This window comes from Nanorana parkeri, unplaced genomic scaffold (genome assembly GCF_000935625.1).
Source record: "Nanorana parkeri isolate BGI_ZX_2015 unplaced genomic scaffold, ASM93562v1 scaffold708, whole genome shotgun sequence".
Lineage (NCBI taxonomy): Eukaryota > Metazoa > Chordata > Amphibia > Anura > Dicroglossidae > Nanorana > Nanorana parkeri.
Window position 1 is genome coordinate 156,212 of NW_017306976.1, and position 797 is coordinate 157,008.

Here is a 797-nt window from a genome sequence, read left to right on the forward strand (position 1 = left end):
CGTGCGCACCCCCCCCCCCCTTCATGTGGGCTGAAAAGGTGCATAAAATCAAATATTAGGACACAGAAATCAATCACTATGATTACAAAAACAGAGAAAAGTTGCATGATAAAATAATATCAAAGTGTGAAGCCAGGCAACAAGCATTTTTAGGATGAGAAGCCACCGTCTATTCTTCATGATCATGTGTTGGGTGTTTTAAAGGGGACCTCCTCTTATATTGGTCACAGAGCTTCACACTGAACACATTCTCTTTAGATGCATAGAAAAGCTGCAGGACTCACCGTGCTGCAGAAAGGTGAATATTCCCAGAATCCAGAGGAGCCCCGACATGTCGCCCTCCAATCCCGCACACACAGAGATCACTCCTCGGATCGTGTTCAGATATTCTCTCTCTGATTGAACACCGCCCAACTGAATGCCACCGAGGGACCTGCCTACATTGTACGACTTCCTAAGGACAATTCACCGCTCTCCCTTCCTGGAGTCAGAAACTGGGAGTTTCCAGTTAATAACAGATCGAGAACTGCAGATTAAAATGACACAAAACACACACAAGTAATAGTAATGAAAAGGATAATAATAAAAACAACAACAATATTAATAAGAACAACACTAATAGTAATAATAGTAATCATGACAATAATAATAACAAAACTTCTACTACTACTACTAATAATAGCAACAACCATAATAATAATAACAATAATGACAATAATAAAAAAAAGTAAAAAAGAATAATAATAATAACAATAATAATAGTAATAATAATAAAAAAACTACTACTAATAATAGCA

General features: G+C 36.9%; 1 protein-coding gene across 1 annotated transcript in view; it reads right to left on the bottom strand.

The window, feature by feature from the left end:
• The window catches only part of XPNPEP2 (X-prolyl aminopeptidase 2), a 49,664-nt gene extending 49,194 nt beyond the window's left edge, over nucleotides 1–470 (bottom strand). The window contains exon 1 of the mRNA XM_018563896.1: nucleotides 285–470. Coding sequence (XP_018419398.1) covers nucleotides 285–333 — 49 coding nt within the window. The 5' untranslated portion in view covers nucleotides 334–470. The remainder of the gene's footprint in view (nucleotides 1–284) is intronic.
• Between the last annotated feature and the right edge of the window lie 327 nt (nucleotides 471–797).